At 40.8% G+C, this 21,952-nt stretch overlaps 1 protein-coding gene across 3 annotated transcripts in view; it reads left to right on the forward strand.

Moving 5' to 3' along the window:
* Positions 1–3,027, forward strand: part of NCK2 (NCK adaptor protein 2) — an 87,557-nt gene extending 84,530 nt beyond the window's left edge. For all 3 annotated transcript variants that reach the window (XM_061377807.1, XM_061377806.1, XM_061377808.1), the window contains exon 5: positions 1,652–3,027. In XM_061377807.1, coding sequence (XP_061233791.1) covers positions 1,652–1,846 — 195 coding nt within the window. In that variant the 3' untranslated portion in view covers positions 1,847–3,027. The remainder of the gene's footprint in view (positions 1–1,651) is intronic.
* Positions 3,028–21,952: the final 18,925 nt, after the last annotated feature.

Here is a 21,952-nt window from a genome sequence, read left to right on the forward strand (position 1 = left end):
ACGTAAAATAATTTCTAAAGAAATGATGCCTGTGGATCTGTAATGTAGTGGCTCGAGGTAGAAGTGTGTTGGTCCAGAGGTGTCGGGAGCTGCTGGCTTGAGCAGTACAAGAGAGAAGAAGCTGCTGCCCAAAGCCAAAGTGCGAGCCTGGCACGTTGAGCCAGAGCCAGATCAACAGGCATGGCAGGAACTTTGTCTGCTGTGGGCAGGGCAAATGGAGTTGGAAGGGAATAGACAGAATGTGGGAATGTGTAGGGCAGAGACACAGAAAGTGTGCCTGTGAAAATGCAGTCTTTCAGCTTACTTGGATGCATATTCAGTATATATCTGACCATCCAAACACAATATGGGGGACTCCAGAGTCTGCTTTATGTGGTTTTATGAACCAAAGTCTGATGACAGCAGTAATGCCTGAGAGCTCCTGCTCCCAACTGCTTGGTCCTCTGCTGTGTCTCAGCTGCATTGGGGTGGTTTGTAAGGTGATGCCCTGAACCAGATAGTCACTTGTGGCATTTGTTTAGCCTGGACAAGTTCAGGTTCACAGCACCAGCCTGACCAGGGACTGCAGGAAGGCTGCTTCTGAAGCATTTCAGCAAGTGCCTTCAGCAGTTTCTGCCTGAAGCTGAGCCTTCAGTGGACAGAGACCCTGCGGCAGTACGTCCATAGTCACATCCTGCATTACTTGCCTCCATTAAGTGCTTGCTACAAACTGGTGTGTGCTTTTACTTTTTATTACTCTGTTTTTTCCCCTGGCTGGTGACACCCACTCCAGCCACCTCTTGCAGGGCAAAGCCTGTGCTCCTATCCCTAGGACCAGCCAGCAGCAATTGATGGCTAGAGGAGTTCAGCTGAAAGCAAGGGATGGTGTGGTACAGAAAGCAGAATGGTTTTATCCCAGCTATTGGGAAGAGAGCGCTGTCTGCATTAAAGCAACTGATTGCCCAGACAAAGAGATTTATCATGTGAAATTGTTCTGTCCTGAATAACTTAATTAGTGCTTACATTTTGTCTTTTGTGGGAGATGGTTTGATGGTGGGGTTCATACTGTGTTTTTATTCTACAGCCTTATCCTTTTTTTTTTACAAAAAAGGTGTACTCAATAGGAGAAATTATTCCCCATACATGTGGTAATGAAGATAAAAGGTGAATGTGGTTTTGTCTTTTGCAATGCAAAGCAAGAATGGCCCTCTAGCGGTCACGGCTCTGAAAAAAGCAGTGTGTGGAATTTTCTTGGTCTCATCCAAGCAATATTGCAATAATTGCTTTCTCCAGGACTTTTAGCAAGGAAATCATATGTGATGGAAGTTTTTCCCTTCTCCTTGATATTCTCCTGCTTCTAGATTGAGTAGCTAAGATAATATTTGCAATTTAGTCATGTAATTGGCAGCTTCAGACTGTGCATCTGGGGAGCTTTTACTTAACTGACTTAACTGCACGTTAATAATGGTGGCAATTATTTATTGAATAATAGACTATTGGGTTTCTTAAGCAGCTAAAGCACCGAGCTATGGAACAAAGCCTAGCATAAATTACCATAAGCTGTATGACACAGTTTGTTCCTGAAACCACAAAATTATGCCTTCATTTTGTTCACTTTTATGTAATTTTTTCTTTTCTTTTTCCTTTTTTTTTTTTTAATTCTTCTCAACAGCCCAGTGACTTCTCAGTATCTCTAAAGGCATCGGGGAAGAACAAACATTTCAAGGTGCAGCTCGTGGACAATGTCTATTGTATTGGGCAGCGACGCTTTAATACTATGGATGAGTTGGTGGAACACTACAAAAAGGCTCCCATCTTCACCAGTGAACACGGGGAAAAGCTATATCTTGTGAAAGCACTTCAGTGACGTTGAAGATGGACTTGGCCACCTGGGCCTCTTATAACTTACAAGCCTTAGGTCCTAAATTCACTTTTATAGAGCAGAGCAATATCTGAAGCAGGCTTAAGGAATAGGCTCTTTCTAAAGTGTTTGCTCTGTCGGTTGCTGTTTGTCTTTCTTTTTTTGTTTGCCTCTATTTTGTGTTCCAGTTCTGTTAATCTCCGACCACCTCTCTTCAGGTTGAGAGTTTCCCTTGGGTGGCCGTGGCGAGCACTCACCTTCCCGGCTGAGTTCAAAACTCCCCTCTCCTGTGTACGTTTACATAGTTAGCTCAGATCAAGGAGGGGTGTTTTCAATTCAAATCAGTGTTAATCTGATCAGATTGCTCACACAGGCAGAACTCTCCATTCAGAGACATCGGGCACAGTCTGAATGCACTGAAGCTGCAGCTACTTAAGTGAGAGAGAGTAGACCTAACAGTTGTGGCTGTGAGTTCTGTAGCTATATTGCTTACCGAGTAGTATATTACAAAACCTCCTAGTTCCTAGAAGCACTCTTTACACTGTACTCTGCTATTACATTGCCTCTCTGACTCTTTGTAAAGAGTACACTAATTAAAAGCATTTTGTAATAGTACTTCTTAAACTACTATGGTAAGATTGTAGTAAAAGAAAACTATCTAGTGTATTTTGGTCTGTAATTGCAACAAAGAGAAATTTTATTTGAAAGTTGATTACTAGAGAAAGAATCATTGAATTGTAAAGGCTGAATGTTTTGGTAATCTACAACCAAATGTGCCATCCACATAATGCTTTTTCCTCTTGCCCTTCTGCTTGTTTGAATTAAACGATTATGTATTTAATTCTCAAAGTAATATGTATCTGTAGCTGATTGTTGACACTAATACAGAAGATTAATAAAAACTGATCTTGGGATGGGGTGGGCGGGCTACCAACACTATATATATATTTGCTTTACAGAAAGAAATCTTCGGGTTTTACAGAGGATGGTGTGGTTGGTAGGAAGAGACACACAGAATGTTTATGAAGAAAATGCATTTTTCTCTTTTCTTTACAGTTAAACTCCTTTATGGTTTAAATATACAGTCTTTAGATGGCACATTCCTGAGACTGAAGAAGGGATCGTGAGGTCTCAAAATCTTGCATACTCAGTTTTTTGGATATTGTAATAAAAAAGGTATTATGTCACGATGGAGTACTGGATTTATCCTTGGGTGGTAGTCCTGGTGTTGCTGTAGCAAGGTGAAATAGAGTGAATAATGAACTTTTTTGTCTTGGAATTTGTGTGTCCTAAAAAGAAAACTTCTGTGACTGCAGAGGACAGTTTGATATGAGACAGTGTCTAATGAGCTCTGTGTTACTTGTTTCTGTGATAAGTAAGTCTGTTCATAGCTTTAACGAAAGCTGCAAGATGGAGCTGTTTCCTGCTACCTTTTTGCTATTAAAACATGTTACTTACCTGTTGTGTATTTCAGCCAGTGGTAGCACAACTACTTCTGTGCATAATTCCAGTGTGGGTTAAGCAGACACCAGTGCTGTCTGACTTGCTTTGGTGTAAGTCATACCACTGCCAGAAGATTGCATTGTTAAGTTTGAATGAATCGCAGTCTTGCTCAGGCCTGAGATGCAAGTACAGTTTTTGAAGTTCTACACACATTATGTTCTCTCCACTCTTGAAATCTTATTTCTGTAAGGTTATCTGAATTGACAGCTGTATTTCAATTAACAACTGTATTTTTCTGTACTCGCATTAACTACAAATTGAGCAGTGGCACTTCTGATTCGTCCAGCTTAATGAAGAAAAGCAGTGATTCAGAGCAATCCAGAATGGTCATGCATTAGCCTGAAGAGCACCTACCCATGACTGCCTTCTAAGAATATAGAAGCTTGCCGTAGGAAGTTGGTGAGAAGTACAAGTTGTTTACAATATACCTACACCTACAAAAGGACTTCACAGGGGGCTGCTTTTTAAACATCATAAGCGAATTCTGCAGAGAATGTATTTTTCTGCCTTCTAATACCTAGTTCTTTAGGTGAAAGAACTAAGCATGTACCAAGAATGGCAATGACATTAAGGAAGTCAACTATATGTTTGAGTGTTTTTAGATTTGAGTGAATTGCCTTTCAGTCTCATTGACTCTTTGTAGTATTTGGAAAAATACATGGGAATGGTTTTCCTTTTTAGTAAACTGATTACTGCAATTACTCTTTCATGCCCCTTGTTCGTTTTTCTGAAATGTTCCCTATGTTTCCTGTTCCAGGAGCCTTCCTATGCCTCTTGCAATCCTTTTTTTCACTTTTTTCTCATAGTCCCTTTTTACAAGCTCTTTAAGTCCCTAACCCCTTTCTAGTTTTAGTAGCTTAAAGCTAAACCAGGTAGGCGTGTAAGTGAAGTTTTACCATGTGCCTTTTTATTTACTTATTTATTTATTCTTTGTTACTTCGTCCTCTGCAAACAGCTTCAGAGTATTGAGGTGTGAGTTGCTGAAAGTATTTTGTTTTGGAAGCAGTTAATGAATTTATGACCCAATAGGTCTCATCTTGGTTTTGCTCATGCTGTATTTAATCAACATTCTCTCCATTCAACAAGCTCATTAATAGTTCTTCAATTGTTTCCATCTTTACTGAGATAAGATTCTATAAGTCTTGCTGCCTTTTTGACCTTATTTGCTGGATTAGGCCTAAGCATTAATAATCTCCAGTACTAACTGCTTATTAAAGGGACAGTAGACATGGATTTTATTTTTATTTCCCTATTTTCTATGTACCTTCCTATTGTTTGGCAAAACTTCACCCCTGATTTTTGACTAGTTAAAGCCTCTTTGTTAAAGCTTGGAGCTGGGGGACTATGGAATTTTTTTCAAGATGAGAGGAATTGTGGTGACCTGAGTTTCTTCACCTGTGGTTTTAATTAAAGGCTCAAATAATTTCTGATGGAGTAGAAGTGGTGATTTTTCTTTATAGTATTCAGTCTCACTTTTCCCATCATGCCTGGTTTGTGTAGGTGCATAAGTTGTACTTTTAAGTATTATTCCTGTACAGTTGTTAATGTTTTCTTGCCATGCTTATGTGTTTATAGGAATGTGAATGAGTTGTCCAAATCTATAGCAGTTGCTGTACTTTCCATGAAGTGGCAGGAGTCTGAGATTAATGTTTTCACTTCTAGCTCTGAGAGCTTATTGACGAGCTCCCTCTTCCAGTTATCTCAACCATTTGTAGTATCACCAAATAGCCTCACCTTGTCAAAATCTTGTCACAGACGTCATAGCACGTCTATTCTGTAGCACTCCTCTTCTGAAGATGTTTTATTTAAAGGATGCTTTGGTAGCTATTCTTCATAAGTATCTACAGTGTAGTCCTTGGTCCCAGCTTTTATGCTGTTTAATCTTATGAAAGAGTGTGTGTATGAGGCATTTTCCAAGGGGTGTTACACCAGCCACTCTAGAGTGGTGTATAGCCCAACGCTAACTGGCAACTGCTGCTCTTTGTACAAGTGCCTACACTGCCACACTACTGTTGCTGATGGTGGTATTTGGCCAAAAATATTCAGAGAGCTTCAAGTATTACAGTGGTTCACAGATAAATGCACACATACTTTTTTTGCACAGGTTCCAAGCCAGGCAGCTGCTAGCATGAACCCATGGCATAGTGCTGAGTCTCAGCCTGAATCTTGCAGAGAAGTACAAGCAAAAACACATGATATAGCTGTATAGTGTTCAGATGGTTTGGAGCATCTGTCAGAAAATACTGCACAGTTGGGTACCAGGTAGCCACAGCTGACCTGATTTAGTATTGGGGGTAGTCACATATGAGGTGGGGACAAATTACTAAAGGGTTAACCTAAGAATTAATTGAGAGTATGCCAGGTAAGCTCATGTGGATCTACTGTATTATAAAAGCAACAGGTTTGCTTAGTCTTTGCTTTTGGGGAGAAGAGACAAGAGGCAATAAAGATGTACAGCTGGGTGATAAATGTGACGGTATGAATGGACTGTAAAGTCCCACTATTGAATGATTCTGTTTAGTGTTCTCTATTCAGGTATTTTTCTCATGAATTTATGTGAAATCCTTACAGTTTACAGTTGTTCTTCCAAGCCTTTATTGTAGCTCTTCTATACTGTAAAGTTTGCTGCCTCGTTTAATGGTTTCACTAAGGGGAAATTCAGATCTTCCACACTTAGAATGATAATTCTTGTTACAACACAAAGTTGAAGTACTTTTAAAATACCACTATACAATTTTATTTATAAAAATAAGTCATATTTTGCCTAAAAAAAATAAAAAAACTAGAAAAGGGATCACACTTTTGGATTAGGTCTGGCAATTTCTGTGGCGAAAGCTACTAAATAACTGTAAGGGCTTTTGTTCCTTTTTAATGATATGCTAGTTTGATTCAGGGACTTAGAGGTAAATGAAACCTGTGCAATCTCCAGAATCTGAATCTGACAAGTTCTGTTTCCTTACTCCAGTGGTGTGGGATGACTCATTTTTAAATGGGCACTTGTTAACATATTTATGCTGATAAGCTCTGAAAGGCGTATTGCTAAAGTAACTGAGCTCTTAAAATGCACCAGAAACTGTGGATCTTTCAACTCCTTTCTCTTCAGTACATCCGAAATTCAGTGCCTTTTTTTTTTTTTTAAGAAGTGGAAAAGTGTAAACCAGCAAGAGTACAGAGTGCACAGTCCTGAATAGTGTTACAGATCACCTGGACCACATCAATAAAAGGTTACAGAGTAAAAGGGGAATGCAGGTAAACACTGCTGTTCATTCACTACTTACTTCTAGGTTGAATAGGTTTTTAAAGTAACAAGTAGATTAGTTGTGTAATACTGCTCTAGAAAGTATGCTGCAATTGCAACCCAAATGTGCACCAACTTCAGTATATTATAACACTACCTAATAAGTGTATTTTCTTGTGTTGGTGTCTTGCAAAAGCAGTAGCTTATTATCTTCTCTATTTTAGGTCAGTATTTATATCTGGAGATGTTGGATATAGTGATAGTTTGTTGGAGAAACCAATACACAGAACGTTTTTTGACCTATATTGACTTTATGTGAAATATAACGAATATATAATATACATAAAACTACATTTTCTGGTCCTTTACATGCCTGTGGAACCCTATGCTACTTTTGTATTTTAAAGTCAAGTTTTTCTGGCATATGCTGTGTTTCTTTTCTTGTTATACAATAGATTGTCTCCCCTGTTGTTATTTGAAATATCTACCCAAGCTCATACAGAAGCTGACTAACAGAAGTGGCATGTAACCATTGACAGATTAGACAAGTTTTCCCTTGCATTTTCTTTCATATGTGGTAATATTAAATGTTTTAGGAGTGGGAGGTTAAAAAAAAAAATCAATTTAACTTGACAGATTATCTTCAGCAGTGGGAGTTCACAGTTACAAGGAAAAAGTAACAGGTAAGAAATGTTCTATTGTATTTTCTTAAGTGGATTTAGTTTGGAATTTAGCTTGGCATCATACAGCACTAGTGCATGAAGTGTTACAAAGGTTAACAAATTAATGCTGACTTGGTCCATCTTAATGAAGGAATGGATGGATAAAATTGTTAATCCTAATGCCCTGCACTAGGAAATAGTACTCTTCAAAGGGGAGAACTGTGATTTGTGGGGACTTTTTTGGTAGTGGGGGTTTTCTCTTCTGAGTTTTGAAGGAAGACTTCAAAAGAGGTTTTTTGCTCCAGTTTCCAAGCCAAATCTCACTTCTGAGCTTCTTGCTGAGAAGCATCTCTTTGGGTGTGAGCCAGGCCACAGAGAATATATTAACAGGAATTGTTCTCCCAGCTGTAATTGAAACTGTGGTGGTGAATAATGGGTTACTTCTTTTTTTTTTTTCTTTTTTTTTTAAACTAATTTTGATCTCCATTAGGTTGGGCACGTACATCTCTGTGGTAATTAATTAGTGGGTTCGTGGGTTACTGGTTTAGCTTTTCACCTGGGTTCAACTCTGTCAAGGTAAAATAACCCTGATGATTTTTATTTTTATTTTGATTTTTTTGTTGTTGTTCCTTTTTTATGTCACAGAACCAGTAGTGCATTCAGTGCAATTATAATTGGTAATGCAAAGAAGCCCTTCAGTTGTGGGAGGCTGGTATGTTTGGAATACTAAGTCCATAGATGATGATGATAATACAGCCACAAAGAGTCATGGGTAAGGGCACCAGCAGACAGGCAGAGAAAACAGGCTCCTGGGATCATGAAACAAGTATCTGTTGGTTTCTCTTTGGAGAATTAGGGTGTTTGTTTTCATTTGAATATGCATAGCTGATTTGTGAAAGTAAAACTTAACCCTTTTTTGGTGTACAGCCTGTTTAGTACAAGGTAAATTCAAGGAATTAGCACTGCATGAGGGAAAGTGAATGTTGAGTTGCTAAGAAAAATGAAAGGTACCGGTGTTTGTTGTTAGCTTTCTTGCTGAAAGTTGTCCCAAGTTTCTATTCCAGTGAAAAGTGGGATACTCCTCTGTTTTGCTTGGTTTAGCACTGGCGTCAGCCTGACTTTGTGCTGGCATAACCTGTCTCTGCTGAAGACGGGGTGACTGTGATTATGTTAGGGGACATTTCCATAACGTAGTCAAGGCTCTTGTGCTACTGGCTTGGGCTAAGCACAAGAGTTCAATGTAAAGAGAAGAGCAAGTCGTTGAATGAGTGTTCCCCAGTAATGGTTCTACAAAGAACTCTTTTAATCCAATTATTTTTGTCTTTTGCCTTTACTAATTCAGCAGTGGGTGCTGACATTATCAGTGTTTGATGTTCTATGTTAATATGGCACAAAGATATTTCTTGTGCTAACAGGTAACTTTGATCAGGTGTGCCACTTCTCTTGCTTGTCTCTCTGAAATCATTCTGCTGTGAAATTCAGGATAGTTTAAGAGAAACTTATTTCTTTTTAACTGGCATTTCTGATACAGTATATAGCACACCTGTGTTGTCAGCCTTCTGATGCTCTTTAGTGTAACCTGTTCTGCAAAAATAAGAAGTCTGAGCATGTTTCAGAAGTTAGCAATCTCAGCTAAATCCTTTGCCATGTGGTAAGTCTTAGATTACCAATCATGGGCCCTTTGATAGCAATATCTCATGGCTTTTAATGGTGGTCTTTGAGACTTGTCTCCCTAAATTAATATCAGATTTGTCTTTTTTCTTATGGTTCTTCCTTTTGGGGTTTGGGTGTTTTTTTCCCCCTCCACCTTTTCCTCAGAAGTGCACGTACATCTGTCTTTGGCAGTCCTGTTACTTCTCAGAAAGTCTTTTTGGCTGCCATTCTGAAACTCTGTGGACCATTTGGGAACAACAGGTTTTCCATCCAGTGCTGGCTTAGTGGGAAATAATACCATTCTTGATGAATTGTAGGATCCTGTGCTGGGGATATAAGAACTGAAGGTGCTTTCCAACGTTATGATAGTTCTTGGAAGCACTTTGTGCTAATGGAATGAACTCTGGCCGGTCTTTAAAAAGAAACAAATAGAGGGAGCAGGTTACAGTTCTGGTTCAAATAAAATCATTCTGTAAATGCTTGCAAATCATTTTAAAGCTGTAAGAAGGTAGAAGCTCATTATATAGTGCAGTGCCAGGAACTACTTTAGTTACCAGTGGGAGGAGGATATTGCTTTCCTCAGCAGTAGCAGAACGTTAATTCTGGAATACTTGTTGAATTTGTGTAAAACAAACCCAACCACCTTCAGAAACATACCCGAAACCAAGCTGTGCGTAACAAATATGGTTCTGGACCTCTCAGGATAGGACACCGTGCAGTCATCCAGCCCGGTTAACTGCAACAGTTTTACTTTATGATGACCTGTGAATGATATTTTTTTTTCTTGCGTGTTTTCTAGTGCAATTGCATGTGGTCTGTTGCTTCCATTTGAGCTTGTTGAGTTTCCAGGAATCCTACTTGTCCTGTGCTTTGTTGTGCAGTGCCTTCCTGCCCCGTTTGCGCTGGGTTTTCTACTCTGCCTTTTCTCCTGTTTTCTCTTGTGCCCTAAAGCTTCTCAGGTTTTTTTCAGTTCCTTCTTCTTTTCTTTGGTTGTCTCTACTCTCTGTCCATTTTCGCCCTTTAATATTCAAAGCCCATCTAATGAACAGGAAAAATTGCTGTACTTCATATTTCTCCTTTATACATCCAGGTTGCAGAGAAGCATCCCACTTCCTCAGGTGTGCCTGTATTTGTGCTGTGAGTGCAGCAAGGAACTGCTCTTACCATTCACAGAGGTGGTTTGTTGGACAATATAATCCCAGTCTCAGCCAGCAGCTTGACTTTATGGCTTTAGTGCACGTGTTCTTACTGTTGAAGGCTTGGTGCTCAAACAGACTAAGCAGCTGCCACTCTGACATGGGGAGGAGAGAATGATATGGTCAGTATTTCCATGTATTTACTGAAAGTGTCACACAGCATGCTCATAAAAACAGGGACAGTGAAATTCTTATTTTGGTATTTGGGGTGGATTGCCCAACCCTCCTTTCCTGCTTGCTGAATTTTCTTCTCCCTGACCTACTGGATGGTATTTTCCAGTATTGGAGAGACAGCATATCAAGGATTCGTCTAAGAGAGTTACAATTCAGCAGTAGCAGTTTTGTGAGATGTGATTTGCTGGAAGTGTATTAGTTAGACTGGTGTAGTGGAGATGTTACTGCTGAATATAACACTGTGTTGTAGCTGTAGGTGACATTTCACACTGTTTATTGGGGCTATTGTAATTATGGGCTCTGCTATAAATCTTCATTCAAAAAGCTGATACTGTAAACAACATCCTTTTAATTAAAGAAAAAGAATATCCCCAGCCCACGTACAAAAGGAAGGAACAGCTCAAACTGAAAAGAACAGCCAGAATAATTGCTGTGTACTGTACAATGATGGTGGAGAGCAGACAAAGAGCATACACTGAGGAGCCATGGAAATGAAGCATCATAAAAGGACTGGTGACAGATAATGCTATTAGGAGTGCATTCACCCACACAAATGCAATGATACATATGTTGGCACCAATGAGCAGGAGGGAAGTTCAGAACGATTGCACAAGGCATTTGCAAAGGGACCGGGCTTGGCAAGCCCAGGCTGGAGGAACTTCAGTTTTGTTCTGAAGTGGTTTTGCTTTTTCTCTCGAGATGCAGAGACTGGGTATAAATAGCAGTGGGCTTGAATAAGCCATCAGCCTGTGCTTCTGCAGCAGGAAATGAAGACATATAAGGAATCCCTTTTGTCCCCGATAGATGTGTGTGTGCACATATTTACTTTCCATTTAAAAGATTTCTTCAAATTTGATTTGTTCCAGAGCTAACTCGCTTATCCTTTCAGAATCAGTGCACACCTTTCTGCAGCGGGGTGATCGCTAGGGAAAGGTTTAATGACATTTGAACACGAGTGCAGACTTGCCCTGGACTGCCCATGGGTGACTAATACTTGATGAGCTCAGTGGTCTCTGAAGGGAAAGCCAGTGTTTGAACCATTTAGTAGTGCCCATTATTGCATTAAAAGTCCTCTACTCTCCCACCTTCCCCACCATGCTGACTGCTTGGTTACACGTATCTCTTTGGCTTCTGCAATCTGTTTTGCAGCCCTGATACTTGTTCAGATTTTATCTCACCTCTAAGTCTGATAATTGGAAAAAAACCTCTTAAGCCTGCTTCTCCTCACACCAGACTTTCCTGCTGAATATGAAAAACGGCTGCACTTGCGTAGCTGTACACATGCCAGCCAGGAAGCTGGTTGTCCACTGCCATAACCAGATGAACATGTTGTCCACCAGCAGCATCCAGAAAATAACGGGAATGTTCCATCACCAGTGGAAGAGTGGTATGAGGCTCTATGTTGAGCCTATGTGATTCCACATCCACATTGATATGAGTTGGATCAGGAGCTAATGATGTGTAAAACTTAATGACAAGAGGTAAAATATGGTGCATGTCTGTTCTGAATTTGTTCTTTTCAATGCAGAGGTCTTAATGGCTGTGCTGGCTCTCCTATAGCTGTACAGTTGAACTAGCAGACTTACCAGTACACACATTAGGGTGATGCAAAGCATGAAAAACACTGAAATCCATTGTGGTGCTTCTGTTTCTAAAGCAGGAGAACATAATTGTTGCAAAAGCAGTGATCTGAAGTAAAATACACTGTTAACACTATTGACTGACTCAGGCTCTTTTCTGGTTCTCCATCAGTTCTAGTGGGCCCTTCTGACTTCTGGATAGGACCCCTCTCCTCCCAGGTGGAATGGCTAGAAGTGACTTAGGAACTTGTAGCTGGGCTCTGAAATAAGCCTTCCCTGTGCTTTGGACTGCTGTGCTTGCCAGTGATGGAAATCACATCCATCATTTAGTGGCCTGAAAAAGAAAGCAGAGATATTTTCCCAAAAGCTTGGATTTGTGTCAGCAGAAGAACAGTCTTTTGAAATTAAGCTATGATAAATTGTGAACTTAGACAGCTAGAGATTTTCATGCTCATCTAAGATGACAAATAGTGAGGTACTGCAAAAATAGGAAGCGTTAATGAAGATGCTTCTTTCTTAACATCATTCACCTTTCCTGTAAGCCTTGGCCTTCCCAGCACATAGGGAAGTTTGACAGTACTTCCTTCCCTCCTACTTTCTTGCCCTTGAGCTCAGGAAACTGGCCAGTCTTGGTACTGTCTTCTGGTAAATGCTTAAAACCTACACCCGCCACTTGTGTGGAATATACAGACTTGTTAACATCCTTCAGCAAGATTCTTGTGTAATTATGCATGCACAGACACAAAATTGCTGACCCTCAGTGATGCTGCCAAGTAAAGGCACATGTAGCTCTGCATATATATATGTATATACACACACACACGCTTTTAACATTTATCTTTTAGGTGTTGGAACATGCTAGTGCTTACTCTGTGTTTTACACATTATCATAGACTTCTAGCTGGTCTTTTGCGTACATGGCTACTTTCCATAACGAGATACTGCTTGCAGATTCATATTCTTTATTTGGCACCCTGATTGTTACTTTGATAATACTTCGGTTTTTAATGCCCAATGGCCATGAGCTGAGACGCAGAAGGAGAAGATCATTTGCAAAGAGCCTTGCGACGTTACGCAATAACCACAAAGAGCATCAACGTTTACTTTGGATGTTTTCTAAGGGCTTATACCAAGGCAGGCTGAAATTTAATGGAAAGATCAAAGTGACTAGACTTGGCTTTGGATCAAACTCTAATACAATTTATTTCTTACTGACTTTTGTTTGATATCAGAAAGCATTAAAGCACTTACCCTTATGATTTTAAGAGACCTAATTTTAGAGGATAGAGGGGATCAGAAATGGTAACTTCTGTTCCAGAGTTACTGAATGAATTACACATCTGTGTTTTTTCTAAACTGTCATAGGCGAAGCATATTTACTTTACCAATCTTGCAAAAAAGATAAAAAATGGACATGGTGCCAAATCTGCAAAGAAAATGTCATATGAAAGAGGATTTCCTGCTTGCTTTGGTATCAGCTATTGTGCTGTTATTTAACTGAACTTGATTTCCTAGGTTTTCTGCTATAGAATTACAATGGTTTTCCCCAGATTTTCTGGTTATTAAAATTCAGCTCCAATGCCAGAGTTCCCTTTCTTAATGTTATTTTACCCTAGCTAGAGGAAAGTGGTTTAAGTGCTAAATGTTTTTTTAATGGGCAAAACCTTCTCACTATTAGAAATTTAAATAATATTATGCTTTTTCTGGGCTTAGAAACCTCAGGCTGGAGAAGAAAAGGATGCTATTACTTTCTTATTTGGTTTGTTACACCTTTTGAATAGTGTTCCAGCTCTCCAAAGTACACTGTGGTATTACTGTGCCCGTGCTCTCGGACCTTACATTCCCATCCCATAGAGATTTTGTGCATTTTGTTCATCTATAATAACTCAGTATTAAAAAATGAGCTGGCTATGGAAGCATACTTTCACTTGGCGTTCTGGAATTACAGAGCAGGCAGCCCCCCTGCATAGTCCCAGTTTTGGGACTTGCTTTTAACATGGACATTGTGTCATTGTAGTAAAAACTTTATCAATATATGAATGATCTCAAAAGGTAGATTATGAATGGTTGGTTTCAGTTTGTTTGTCTCATGGTTTTTGATGTTTATGTTCATGATGGCGTAGTGATATCACATAAACTTTAGCTAAAGTTTGGCAGTTCATTTCTCTCAAGTTCTGTTTGTTTCAGCTTCACAGTCCTTGCTTCTTAATGATGTTTCTTTCTTCTCTATGGCTGGAGCTGGTTGAATTCAGAAGCTCAGTATTGCAGCAGTTACCCTGGAATTCATTATAGGATGTTGAGTATCAGAACTTGGCTGCTTAAGGAAGACAGGAGCTAGTTCCCAGGCAGGGATCAGGTTCTGACAACTGCTTGCAGAAGCATTTAGCGAGGTTACACCTGTTTATCTGCTGAAAGCCGGTCTTTCTCTTTCTTTCTCTTGCTGCCATTTTCCCACATCTTCAGTGATTCACAGCCTCCTACACTGCGGCCCACTGGGACTGCCAGAGATGACTTTGTTATTAGATGATGTTTCTTGGATGACCCAAGTTTTCCTTGTAATCTGATTCCACCAAGGGATGGGATGGTGTTAGGCCTCTGGGACTTTTGGGAATGGCTTACATTGCACACACTTAAGAGAAGCTTGTTCAAATTGACCTAAAAGCTTAAAAGTCTCAAAGCAATTTCCAGTTTCCAGGTCTGAGCCCCAAGACATGAGCTACTAAAGTGCCCAAGGTCTTTTAGGCAAGTCTGCTTGCTCCATGCTCAGCTCTTCTCTAGTCCTAAATTACCCTGTGCAAGCAGGGTCATGATCCCACATGACCACCCAACATCTGTACTGCCCTGATGCTTTCACTTGTACCTGTGCTTAGGATGTGAGATTTCTCAATTACACATAGAACTGAAAGTACAACCTTGGGGCCTGCTTATGAGACGCCATTAAAAAGCCTTTAGAGACTTTTGCTTATCTCAGATGTGTAGAAGTCCACCCTCTTGACAGATGGGTATGTTTCCATTTTACATTTATGAGAATGATAATAAATCACAAACTATCACAAGGGTACTACATGCTGTATGCACTCTTTGTAGACAACTCCTACCCCTCCCTCCTAAAAAAGAGGGAATTATAAAACTAATTAAAATGAATCGTACTATGTATCTTCTGCCACCAGCTTGTTAGATCTCCAATTTCTTCCACGTACTTTGCAGCACTGAGAAGTATAAGCACAGCTATTTTCTTCCTTTTTCAGCACTGCTTAGACAACATATCTCTCTGTTGCTCAAATGCCCTGGCAGATTTGCCACGTTGCAAATCACACTAGTGAATGGACATTGGTGCTGTGAACCTGTTTCCTAAAGGTCACTGATTTGCTATCATTCAGGTGCTTAGGGGTGTTATTCGTCGTGTTCTTTTGGTGTTCATCTGAGCCACACTTCAGCCTATGAAGAAGGGTGCAGAGTCTATTCAATATAAATCTGAACCATGGAATTCTCTCTTAAGGTACATGTCATAAAGATGCCAGGAAATTAATTCCCTCACTGCTTCTGCCACAAATGGGATTTAATGTGAGCTGAGAAATTTGAGCTGATGTTCAGTGTTTTACTGTGTGTCAGGCAAGCCCGGAAACTTTTTCCATGAGGGCTGTGCGTGCTGTTGACTGATTAAATACTTCACCCACTTCAGCAGTGGGAGGTTGTTTAATTAAAGAGATGAGGTAGCACGTATATCAAACACTTGCTTTAATTCTGAAAACTTGGAAATGAGAATTAATAGATTCATGCAGAAGCGTGCTTAGGGGTGGATTAATGACTTGTGTTGAGCTGGCGATTATTCATTTCCATTTGAATACATTGCTCTGATAATACATTTAGTATCCAAAAAAAACATTAAAAAATGGGGACGTGGAGCTTGAGGGTGGGAAGGCCGGGACTGGAATGTTTCTCTCTAATGGCATGGAACTAAAACCCCATGGCTGATGCTTCAGGTAACTGACTGTCATTACAGCCCTGCACATGGCCCTGTGACTTCCTGCTCAGTTTTCAAGCATGGTGCACTACCAAGGATAGGACTTAAAGAGAGCAGTAAAAACAGAGGTATGAGATACTAAGAAAAGCCCAACTTCATGCCAGTTTTGGGGCAAAACACAGTGAAGGTTTGCACAATGTTCACATGGGCTTCGGTGTCATTCAGCTCTCACTGACACACAAAATTTTCCCACAGGCTCAGAGACTTGGATCAGAAGTAGTTTACCTGGATTATCTTTGTGTCTTTCTTCATCCAGGGTAAAAAAAACTGCCTCCCATTTAAAACAAACAGCCAGTAGTCAGAGGTATGAGTAAGCCCTTTATAAGGAGGTGCCCTGTAGAATGTTATTTGGAAAACAGTGTGGGGTAGAACAAGAGAAAGCCAAGGTACCCGAATGTGAGGTTTGATGCAGCAAGAAGGATAGAGGGGGTGGCAGGAAAGATCAGTAGGAGGAGTGAGTCTCACCGATACACAGAAAGGAAAGAACATCGATTCAGATCTATTGATTGGCACTGGTACAAAAGTAATAGATTTCCCTTACGCACAACTCTGCTGTCACAGCCCTTTGGTTGCTAAAGTCTCCTCCCTTTTTTACATTGCCTTAATGCAGAGAGGTTGCTGTAAGCTGCAGGCATGACTGACGCCATGCCATGTTCTCAACCACGGTTACCCAGTTTATTTTTTCTAGTGCATTTTTACATCTTTATGTTTTTCACTCCTGAATGCTTCTGCTGATACTCAGATTTCCTCAATTGTTACTTCTCACGTTAAATGGTAGGAAGAGGGAGGAGTAAAGATTTGTATGAGTATGATGGGAGGATCCTTTCCCCAACTCTTGCAAAATCATTATTGGCAACAACTGAGATCAACATGGTGGAGGGTAAGGGAAACACAAAAGAAGCGTGTGAGGGGTTAAAAGCTGATGTAAGTGGCTGTAGAACAACATCTTCCTCTCTCAAATGAAACGTTCTCATCCACTAACCATCTATCTCAGTCCTCATTAAAGTTAGTGGGAGTCTTTCCGTTAACTTAAAAGGATATTGGATCAGCCCCAGATCTTCCGTGCAGGGCGTAACGGGCACAGTCTTTAAGCTCAGGGGTGAGTAGAAAGAATCTTATGACTGAAGAGTCTGTGTGAAATCCCAGCCCTCTTGAATCCAATGGTGAAACTCGCATTAACTTCATTAGCGCTGGGGTTTTGCCACTAGACTCAGCATGAAGTGAAATCAGTGTGGTGAGAGACGGCGGGATGTTTGGCAACAGGGATGCCAGCTATATTTTATCCGTGGCTGTAATGCCGAAGTGTGAACTGTTTTCTCTGTTAAGGTTTCATGCTGCCATTTCAGTGGCAATAAGATTGAACAGAGCCTGACCACAGCTGCCTGTCTCATACGGAGAGAAATTCTGGCATGGCACCTGGCATGAGTTTTCCTTCCATAAACAATCTCCAGGGGAGTTTAGCAGTTTACCCAGAGGTAGCTTTATCTTATATGCAGCAGATCACTGGAATATGGTACACGTCCATCCAGCAGCAGACACTATGCCCATAATCCATACCCAGCTAGAAGAAAGCATAAAGCAAGAGTTAAAATAAAAAGAAGGCATTTGGAAGAAAGAAGCTTCTAAGAAAGTAATGAGCTTTTACTCATCCAACTGTGCTATCTGCAGAGAAATGATGTATTTTTCAATTGGAAAGAGATATGTGTGTGTGTGTGTGCGTAAGAAGGAGGAAAAAATGATTGAAAACACATGCGAATTGAAAGGATTTTCACCAGACTCTGCCCCAATCTGAAAAGAAAGCTGTCCATTATAATAATTGCAATGTAAGCCCCAGAAATATGCTGTAGTATGAGGCCAGATCCCTCCCTGGAGGGCCTGCAGGCAGAGATGAATATAAAAAGAAGGCACAGGAGTTCAGGGATAGGTCAATACAATGATTTCAGTTTTTAAGCAACTACTACAGGATTTTCTAGAAGGGGTTGAAAATCTATTTCCCTTAAGCAGTTGGAGTTCAACTCCAAAACCCAAGGGCTCTTAAAAACCCAGTTGCTTTCAGAAATGTTTGTGGTTATCAATATCTAATCCTGGCCTGCTTTCCAACCTCGGCTGACTTTGAAGTATCACTACTGAGAGCTGCTCTGTGCTCCTCCTCTTCCCTAGCCTGCTCCTAAAACAGGCTTCAAAATGGAAGGGTTTGTTGTAAGCATGTGGTTCACCTTTTATTTCTGCGTCGTTGACTAGCAGCACCTCTCCTAGAAAGAGATGGGGATGATAACAAGGTGACACTTAACTGAAATCCCTAAAATAAGTCACTGGCTTTAGGCTCCCTCTCTAGCTGCCAAAGATCTTTGGGAGAGCACGTAGGCCTAGCTGCTCCATTATAGTGTCTGCATTTAGATGGGCTGCCTGTGAAGTCTGACTTCTCCTGGCATTAAATAGTTCATCCCTTCAAATACTATTTTGTTGGTAATGCCAGTTGGTCACATATAGAATCATTAAAAGGGGAACATTCTTCCCATCTCCTTTTCCATGTAGTAATGCTAAATGTGGTGTGTGTGTCCATCCTGTCCCCTTCCCCCCTCAAATCCATTTCTCTTTCTGGAGCATCCGGAGTGCATGACTTCATCTGCTTGATTACCTCGAGCCTTGGGAATGCTGGCTTGGTGTCCGAAACCACCAGAATGTGCTGAGCAAACACCTCTCCTAGTCAGGCTACATCAGGGCTGGCTGCTAAAGCCTCCTATGTGAGAGAACTTCCTAGGAGCTGCTTTTTGATGACATCATCTTTAATGATACAGGGCTGTCTTCTTTATTTGGTGAACTGGATTCAACATGAGGGCAGTATTACAGCCAAATGAAAGAGCTGTTGTTTCCAAATGTTTTTGTAGCTTTCTAGGACTGTGTTTTTGCACAAAAGTGGGCATTCATTCTGTGTTACGTTGCAGCTTCATCTTTCATACTGACAGCGTGGTTGCTGTCAGTGGTAGTGCTCTCAGTAAATTCTGCAATGGATTCTTAAAACGTTGGTGGCTTTCCTGTGAAAAGGATGAAGAGTTGGATCTCTGACAGTGCAAACTTCCCCTTAAGCAGAACTACGTTGTTTAATCAAATCTAGCTATAGACCATTGCTGTTGTTCTGCATCAACCATCTTGAAACCATGCAAAGGGAAGGATTGCTAATAGGCATCTAATGGAAGCCATTCCCTGAAAACTCCTGTGATGTGAGTGCAGGAGCACTCCATGCAATATCTGCAGCTGAATTTGCTGCCACAGCTGTTCTGATGTGCTGTCTCTTGAAAGAAACAACAGGAAATTAGGATGGGTTAGATATTACTGGGATACTAAGAAGAGATATTATGTTTTTATATTAGCTGATAATATCTAGGCTATGAAAATACAATCTTTATGGTCTGCAAGATAAGTTTTCACAACTTGCTGGAAACTTCACAGAAGATGAAGCTGGAGCATTACTTTGTCAGAAGTGATGCAACAAGGGTGGTTTGGCATGTGAAAAAGAATGGATAACGCGGGCTGGGTACTCTGACCCCCAGCCTGTGAGGGGAGGAATATCACCATCTTGAACTTCCTCCTGGAATATCATCCTCCTTGAAATATGGGCCTGCCACTGTTTGTACACAGTGGAGGAAAATAATGCAGGTGGCAATTACGGCTGCTGTTTGAACTGCAGTCAAGCATGTGCTTATTAGTCTGAACAGTGTCAGGGTCCCAGCTCTCTCCCTGTCAGGCAGTCCAACCCCTGCAGGTCTAAAAGCTGCCAATGCATGTGAGGACATTTGCTGTTTTCTGTCACTGTTCTTTGCAATGCATGTGAATTTGAGCATTACCCTGGTGTTAGGGTGATTGCTTCCAGCAAGGCTTCCTGGGGGCAATAAAGCAGGCTGACTGAATTAGGCGGTGATCCAAGGCCTTGTTCATAACCCAAATAAGGTAGAACAAAGCTTTTACTTTATTCTAGTTTAGAAGAGGTTTAACTCTGACATGAAGCCCACTATATTCCCTCCTAGTCCATCACACAAGCATCAAAGAAATTGTTATAGCTCAACCAGAAATGCTTAAAGATGTTATAGAAAATAACTTATTCTCACAGAGCTGAGAGGATGAGCTTGTGGAGAGATGAAACTTCCTTCCAGGAGCTTTTCAGGTGGAAGCTTTGAACATTCAACCTGGAGACTGGCTCAATTTTGCTGTTTTCTGCTGAGATTGGTGTTCAAGCCAGTGCTGATGCACAGTTTTGCATGGCCTAGCAAATAGAAGTTGCAGAGCTATTATGAAGATGAAATTGAAGTATTTTCCAGTGAGACATCAGCTAGAGAAGGTTATACGGGACAGCTGCTGAGTCTTTCAGATCCCTTTCAGAATCATTAAATCCAAGAAATTTGTATTTGGGAATTTTTAAAGACCTGGAGGGAGGAGCTCTGTTGACCTCTGAATGCTGCTTTTTAGGCAGTGAGTGGAAAAAAGCATATTGCAAGCATGTTATGAAAATCAAGTAAGTATAGGTCTGTCAGCTTCACATTGATAGGAAGCAAAACAATGGAACAACTGAAATAGGGCTCCTTTAATAACAAATTAAGGGAATACCTTTTTGTTAGTATCCATCTACCTGAGTGTAAGGAAAATACATCTTGTCAAATCAGTTTGATGTGTTTTACTTTACCAAGGCTACAAGCGTGCCTGATAAAAGATGCAGCAGTCTTCTGAGTGGGTCTCCTTCATGTCTTGATCCAGAGATGAAATGAGCAGTGTCCAACAGAAAATGGTTTTGACATTGACAGCTTTCCAAATGGAGACGGATGGAGGGAATCATCTCCGAGCTGGTGTGTGTACAGCGGGGTTCCTCAGGGATCGTTTGCTGGCCTTTCACTGTTTAACACTTGTATCAGTAGCTTGCTAGAAACATAAAATCATTACTGATAATGTTTGTAGATACGCACGCAGGCTGGAGACTGCTGAGGTGATGGATAACTCGGCTCCCTGGAAGAGCCCCCTACATTATTTGATAAACTGGGACAATGCGAGAAATGCTCATTTATTGTTTGCCCTGTACAGGGGCTTGTATTTAGAGCTCAGGTCATGCACAGGCCTGGGGCTTTGGTCCTGCAGAGCAGCAATGACAAGGACCCCGATGAATGGAAAAGGAAGTCTAAATCCTGGCACTCTGCCAGGGTGTGGGGTTTGATAAGGCACCGTTGTGGATGTGGAAGGAAACTAAGCTCAGTATTGGTAAAAGGAAATGGGTTGTTTACGAAGTCACTGTACGTTGGATAAAATCCACTTTTGTGCAGAGGGCTAGCCCAGATGATATCAAGGCTTGGAAGGAGATTTGCATCTCAGGCTGCCTTTCAGCACAGGGGTGGGGTTTACCCTCTGAGCCTCCCTGTGTAATTGTGCTGCATCAGGCTTTATATTCTGTATTTACTGTTTTCCTGGCAAACATTTAGGTAAATGTTGCATTAAGTAAATGTTTATTTTCTAATAACTCTGTCATTTATCTTGCTTTTCTCCTGACATTTTTCCCGTCTTCAAGGATATCTGCATAGCTATTTCTGTTCTAAAATTTACAGTAATTAATTGCTTCTCCGTGTATCTATGGGAGCAGCTATCAGCAAAGAGAAAGGGAGGCACTGCAGCTACGCATCGTTTGATTAAAGATAAATTGAAATAATTAAAGATGTGGTATTTCACGTAGACGCTTTAGGGCTGAAAACCAACATCCTGATACCTGCTGAGGAATACCTTACTCCACAAATAATCTCTGCTCTAGTAACTTCTGCCCTGACTAAAGCTAGCTAGCATTGGAATGTGGCCTGCGGTAATTACTGTTTTGAGACAAAGGGGATGCTTTCTGCTCACCCAGAAATAAATCACTTTGATTGTTCTTCTCCTGTGGCAGAGCTCTGCATGTATAATTTAAGAGGTACAGAGCACCAGTGGAGCCTTTTAGATCTGGATCATCCCAGCAGCCAGCAGTGAGAAAGCTAATACATGTGATGGGTGAGCAGATAGGTGCCAACAATTTTGGGAGCTGGCTAGTGTCATGGTTGCTACGTAGGAGCACCAT

Source organism: Neopsephotus bourkii, unplaced genomic scaffold, assembly GCF_033783945.1.
Source record: "Neopsephotus bourkii isolate Nb327-2 ecotype Australia unplaced genomic scaffold, CSIRO-AGI_Nbou_v1 NB_1760, whole genome shotgun sequence".
NCBI lineage: Eukaryota > Metazoa > Chordata > Aves > Psittaciformes > Psittacidae > Neopsephotus > Neopsephotus bourkii.